This window comes from Punica granatum, chromosome 7, assembly GCF_007655135.1.
Source record: "Punica granatum isolate Tunisia-2019 chromosome 7, ASM765513v2, whole genome shotgun sequence".
NCBI lineage: Eukaryota > Viridiplantae > Streptophyta > Magnoliopsida > Myrtales > Lythraceae > Punica > Punica granatum.
In genome coordinates, this window is record NC_045133.1 from 10,561,885 (window position 1) to 10,568,839 (window position 6,955).

Sequence of the window (6,955 nt, forward strand, 5' to 3'; positions counted from 1 at the left end):
ATAATCCTACTTACATTTATATGTTGACCTGAATGGCATACTAACGAAGCATATATATTGTCAAATAAAGTATGAATTAGTGGACATGCAATGAACGTGCTGTTATACTACAAATTACATTTTAGGAGTTTCTCACGTTTAACGCACTTGTCTTTCCACTAATTCAAATAAATGTATTCACATTATTCCGGGTAAGCCACTAGCTCATGTCTAGTGTACAAGATGTAACACATAAAAATAGAATGATTGCTTTCTCTTGACATTTTACTAAACGACACTTCACTTCATTTTTAATAAAAATGACACTTCATTGCATTGATCACGGTGACTCAATAAGATAATTCTCGTTTATCCCTAACATCTAAAATAATTTTCATTTTTTTTCTTATTCACAACGCGATATGAGTAGTCCCCGTTGGTCCTTCCCGTTTAACTTTCAAAATGAATCTTTTATGTAATAGTAACTCGCAATGAATCTTTTATGTAATATATATTTAACAATAACTAAGTTTTGACAATATAAAAAAAAGGCTCTTGACGATATCTTGAATTGCTACATCTTACTTCTCAATCTTGAGAGAAGCCTACTATCGAACAATATTTCTATAAATGAAAGTTTTAATAGGAACAAAATATAACGGTAACGAGTTTGTCCAAATTCTACGACTATAACTGCTCACTAAAAACCTTGTTAATTTGCGACGAGTATCACGGCTAGCGATATTAACGTCTAATAATAGGTCGACCAAATTGTGTTCTTAACGTCTCCTGAGACTAGACTAGACATGATTTTTCTCAAATCCTTACCAAAAGTTTCTTATTGCATAGGATAGGATACTGAACTGGATTGGACAGGGAAATGTTATTAAAAATAATTCTCATATCCCACTCAACGGGTGGGATGGGATCAAAGCAAAGTGGTTAATTGGGATATAATGTGATCACAATGACAGAAATTTCCAGAGGATTTCATTTAATTACGAATCTGCATCAATTGTGAAAAAGACCGAGTAGGGAAGTGAGGGCCCGATGCCGGCCATCACTGCCTCAGCAAGATCGTTGACAGCCTCCTCTGAGATCTCGATTTGCGTGGTTGGGTGCTGTTGAAGGTGGCAAGCCAACCTCGTCCAAGGTTGTATTTGCAATACACCAAACTCGGAAATACACCACGAGCTTACGAAGTAACCCTTCGAAAACAAAGATGATCTGTTGCAGCTAAGGAAAAAGATATATAACATAGATTCAGTATCTACTTAGGTTTACGATGACTGACAACAAACTGGTTAAGCTGGCGGTTCCTATTGTCAGCTGAACCTCAGCTGGATCGCAAAAGATGGATGTCCGACCTCTCGTAAAACTCAATTCAGAGGAATAAAAAACAAAGACGCTAGAGCAATGGTCATGCAAGTTCAAGGGACGTCCAAAAACGTAAGCAAGAAGAGCCTCGAGATCTCACTGCCCGATCACTCTTCACATTCTGGATCATTATGTGGTAGGGGTGCCTCTAATTTCTTGCAGCACTGGGTAAAAGGCTAGACAAAGATGGGACTCCCTGGCTCCTCATCTCTTCCTGTGCCCGCCTCATCTCTTCTGGATCTGTTGCCAAAAAGTACCAAATTCATGTAGATCAGCTGAAAGTTCAAATCACTCTTATCGACCTTGATTTGTGGGTTTTCAAAATATCCAGGGAAAGACAAAGCAATTCATATCATTAGGTCAAGCGCTAATTCTCTCTCTTCCCTAAGCTTGTGGAGATCATTCAGGAGACAAGTCATTGATTGATACAAAGTCACATGAAACTCATAAAATTCACATTCAGATTCGAAATTGATATTACTTATGACCAGATATTTACACATATTCAGCCATGCCAGTTCCGGGAATATGATTAAAGAATCTGTTGAGAGAAGTAAAAAGCACATTACCCATATTCTCCACTAGTTTTGGCATCAGGAACACAACAATCAGCATGAATCCCATCATCAAGCCCATTGGACTTTTCACAACGGACATTATCGAGAAGGGCTCCCTAATCTGAAACATACACAAAAATATGATCGACAGAAATTATCAAATAAATCAAAAAATGGGAAGGCAAAATAAGTTTGGTTAAACCTCATAGTACTGTTCTTCTCTCAATGGCTCCAGAACCAGCTCAATTAGTCCCCTCCGGTTCTCTGTCAAGGCCGCCTGAACTTTCCCCGGATTTCTAGCGCTGACATCAACCCGGACCTATGCAATACAGCAATATATTCATCTAAAATCCAACAATAGCACCTACTAATGAGTATTGGGATAATGTTGTAATTGTTACCCACCGGAGAGAAGAAATAGCCGATGGCAGCAACTTCTATTAAATGAGTCCCAGCGGGCACATTGTAGCTTGTTATACACATTAAGGAATCTTTGGGAGTCAAAACAAATTTTTAACCATCTGTCTCCATAACAAGCATAAGGACACTACGATATCATTAAGAGCTTCTTCAAATGACATTTCATCAGGGACTTCAAAAATATACAAAACTGAAGGTTTATGAAAATAAAATTAACAAAAAGAATGCTCTTTATGTGGCACGTCCACTAATTAGTCATATTCCGAACAATAGCAAAAATGTTTTTCCACAAGGCCAGTTGAGTAATCCCAAAAGAAAAGCCCCAGATGATATGCAAAGTGATAATCTAAAGCAGGAAAAGGATACAATGAAAAATATCCATCAGGCCTCAAAAAAGTGACCTTCTGACCACCATTCAGTATAACTTTGACATCTGATATCTTTCCTAGAAGGCCAAATCCCTTTGCTCCTGCACCTGCTAAAATGCATCATCACATTGCATCCTTAAGTTAGAAACTTCTAATATTCATAGAAAACAACCATAAGGAACAATAGCAATCACATAATCATATGCTAAGTAACAATAACAATCGCATGTTAATATGCTAACATATACAGATTTATAAGGTGAAAATTGCATTTAATCATTTCTTCCTTCACTTCTTACTAGATATCAGCATGCAAGACGAGGACAGTTTTAGTAAAATTGACACTCTTTCAATCTGGACATATGAGGATGGCCAAAAAAATAATTCTGGACATATGAGAGTCTTCAAAATATACATACAATTGAATCTCCATCCTAATTAAGCAAAAACATATCAAGCAACAATGTAATAGGCTAATAATTTCATTAGCTTCAGGGTTCGTGATTTTCTTGAAAGATAATTTTCAACTCAATAAGATCTCCACATGCACCTTCTACGTTGATAACTGTCTTCAGTTGTGGTTAAGTTTCTGCAGTCTAGTCAAGAATAGTCGGAGGAAGCAGTACTTTACTATGAAATGGACACTAGACTTGAAACTACGCCATCTTCCCTTACCAACTCTTATAGTTATTACTGCTAAACTGTACATCGAAGGGTTGGACACCCGCATACAGACTTGCTAATACAGGCTTTATGGCGGACAAGACCATAAGATGCACAAGACTCACCTTGGTGTTGCAAAAAAAGATGGTTTCATTGTAAATTAGTTATTGGAGCAGCCTCAACGTTGCACCAAAGCGTATTTCTCGAAATATTAGGCAGGAAAAGGGATTTGTTTTTATAAGTAGGGAAATCAGAAAAAGAAAAAGAGGGAAAAAAAAAAGGATATTGGAGAATCAAGGAGTACCCTGATATCATATCGGTCTGGGCCAAGACCTTTCGAGCAGGAAGCAGGCTTCTCTAGAGCCAGGACATACGAATCAAGAGCAAAACAGCATCTATTCTTTCATAATTCATTCTAGCGGTAGATGGTAGAAGTTTATTGACTCAGATTATGGCCAGGAGAAACTTATCGAGTCATAATTCATTCAGTCTATTCGGAAGCATTCTCTATGACAGAAGATCTCGTGAAAAAGAACCAACAGTAATGGTAGGCTTAGGTCTGACTGGAATCTCTAATTAGGGGAAGTTCCAGAAGGGTTAACTTAAAGAACTCAAGAGGGCAGGAAAACAAAGAAGATAAAGTGAAACGAGGATATCATCCCTAGCGCAAAACTATATTTTATCCAAAGAAAAGCATGTCACCAAGATGATTTAAAAAACAAGGGGTTCATCGTTAACCTGTCAGAAATTATATTTTGTTCGAAGAGAAACATGCCATAAGCCAACTATAACCCCAGTTCTTACACTTGCAATCCATTGCCAAACTGTAATGATCGAAAGCAATCAACATGGAAAACCAAGCTAACCAGGAAACCTAGGTCAGTTTGGGTGATTCACACTTGATCGTCAGCACAGTTTGTAATCCAGTATAGAAACCAACACATATTTTACCCCCGATAATATATATTACTAGTCTAAATAGCTGAAATTATGCTCCATAAAACTTCATACATCAAATACTCAATGTAAAAGTATCAGTTAATATTCCATCTCCGAATGATCTACAAAATAATAGACTTGTTCTAGATCAGTGATTTTACATGTTATAAACCAGTATAAAGTAAAAGATCTAATCCTACAGCAACAATAACCTTACTTGGTTAGATAAGTGATTGCACATGCTATAAGCCAGTAGCAAATTATCCTTGAATACTTCACAACATCAAATAATCCAATATGACAGTACGAGTTAATATTCCATCTCTAAACAATCTACAGCAACAATGAACTTGTTTTAGCTCAGTCATTGTACAATTCGTAAACCGGTATCAAGTAAACATCTAATCCCCTATTACGACATGAACGTATTAGGCTACCTTTAGTAGCACAAATCATACTCTATAGTGATTCATTCTATCGAATAATCTGCTAGAACAGAATGAATGCATACAGTTCCAGCTGCTTCAATCCATGATTACAACAAACAATCAAGTTGAATACATAAATCAATGATTGGGGAATTGCCAATAAACATATTAAGAAAAGATAAAATATTCAACTCACTCGGAATTTTCACACGGCCGTTGATAGTGTAACCATCAGCTGACCTGCAAAATTCCAGGGAGAAAATGGCTTACTGCATCAACCCCTGAATGGACTAAAATCCAAATTAAACTAAACTAGCAAAATCATTTTCCTTTTCATTCAAATTAAACTAAACTAGAAATGTAAATCAACATTCAAACTAAAAATAGGGGCAATGAGTATCCATAACAGCCCCAATTGAGGGTTTAGTGGGTTAGGATTTTGACAAACATCAATCATCCAAGAAAAAAATACTGAATCCCCTTCTCCAAATGTGTCTTCTATAGTAATCGCACTAAATCAACAGAGATTCGGTAAATATATAAGAGAGAACCCTGATTGTGATTTCCTGAGCAGGCCGTGAAACAGAAGAGAAGAAATCACTTACCGTCCGGCAACAAATACACAAGAGAGGCAAGAGACGAAGGCCAGGACAATCAACAGCCTCGATGTTGGCAGGAACTTAGATGGGCCCCATCTCTCCAGTTCCATCATTGCCAGTATGCTCTCAATCTGAATTCAATAATAAGGCTGTCAGAATCGAGTTTCTATGCAAATGAATAAGTGCTTATAGAATAACTTTTAGACCTATACGTGAATAATTGACGGACGTTTTATGCTATAAAGAACACAATTTCAGTGGTAAAATAGAAATATAGTATAAATGGATAAAAACGCATTTATAACATTTTTCACTGTCTTGACAAGCATTTCGAGCCAATTCAACCCATCCGGGGTTAACCCGCCCGCCTCAATAGCAAAGTAGAAACAAAATTTCCACTTGTTAGAATTGGATTTCTGACAGTATATTGTTGACAGAAGTTAATATTTAAAATCCAAACATCTCTAAGATCCATATAGTACTGTCATGGGAAACACGCCACCATCGTCTCCTCGAGTAAAAGTCCAAAAGCATGAACAACGTCCCTAAATTTCATATCATCTTAATATCAAGCAGTACCAACACGGGCGCACATAGATCATAATCAAACCAATTCCATATTTTTATTTTGCAAGAGAAACAGATTAGCAGACCAGCGATCATTCATACATCTAGTTCAAGAGTCTATAATCCGATTGCCCACCTCTGTGTGGGGGCTATGGACACCGTAAAGCTCAAATTCGAGACGGACCCCCTAAATGCAAATTCTGAGCTTGTAGAGAGCTTTAGTTAGAAGGTAATATACAGAGGAAATCGTTGACCGGTAGGCTGGAGAGCGGTGAGGCCGGTGACTGGTGAGGCGGACGTCGCCAAGGTGCACAGCGGGCAAGGGGTGGTGGAGAGCAGCCGCGTGACGACGTTGGGCAATCTCTCCGCAGCCCTGAGCTCGAGTGTATCGAAGGCTCTGTTCTGTTCGTTTCATTTCTTTAGATCTCCCTTGAAATTAAATTAAAAAAATAAAAAGAAAAGTAAAAGTAAATTATGGTCCTCAATCTTTTGCCCATTTAAAAATTTGGATGAAAATTTGGATTGATCACGCCAAAAGTCATTCTAGCAACAACTTTTTCTTTCCCAAATCTAATAGCAACTTGCTAACGATAGTCCAAATCTAACATCAGTCCTCATGTCTGTCAATTTTATTGATGTGGCAAGTAACGGTGATAACAGAGCAAACGGTGATTGAGCATTTTCTTTCGTCATAACCCTCTCTCCTCTCTTCTACTTCCTCCTCTAGTTTTTCTTTTTGGTCAACTGCCATGCTCATCCCCCGTCATCCTTATGCTCTGCAGCCTCATGTACCCAACACCATCACTATCAATCCTTCATGTACCTTCTTCCTTCTTCTTTTTCATTATCTCCCTCAACAACACACATACATGCACAGTCACATACAACGGCACACACATAGACCTCACTATCCTCTCATCCTCCTTTCTTTCCCTCTGCTTCTTCCATCTCCTCCACGTTCTCTTTTCACTCCATCTCCATTACCATTCTCCATCTCTTCTCCATCCTCACCGTTCCTCGGCAACCTTCCTTTTCATCCTCTGCTTGCTCCATCCCCA

The 6,955-nt window shown here is 38.0% G+C and overlaps 1 protein-coding gene across 4 annotated transcripts; it reads right to left on the reverse strand.

The window, feature by feature from the left end:
• Positions 1-1,188: 1,188 nt before the first annotated feature.
• Positions 1,189-6,327, reverse strand: LOC116214871 (ER membrane protein complex subunit 7 homolog). Of its 4 annotated transcripts, none has more exons than XM_031550352.1 (8): positions 6,136-6,327; positions 5,337-5,461; positions 4,928-4,971; positions 2,700-2,808; positions 2,319-2,382; positions 2,116-2,232; positions 1,926-2,034; positions 1,189-1,596 (listed from the first exon to the last, which is right to left on the reverse strand). In XM_031550352.1, exons 1-8 carry the CDS (start codon positions 6,310-6,312, stop codon positions 1,505-1,507), a joined length of 837 nt encoding a protein of 278 aa, XP_031406212.1. In that variant the 5' UTR covers positions 6,313-6,327; the 3' UTR covers positions 1,189-1,504. The 4 variants fall into 4 exon arrangements, with proteins under 4 accessions (XP_031406212.1, XP_031406211.1, XP_031406214.1 ...); XM_031550351.1 differs by having other exon boundaries at positions 2,700-2,811; XM_031550354.1 differs by having other exon boundaries at positions 6,034-6,274.
• Between the last annotated feature and the right edge of the window lie 628 nt (positions 6,328-6,955).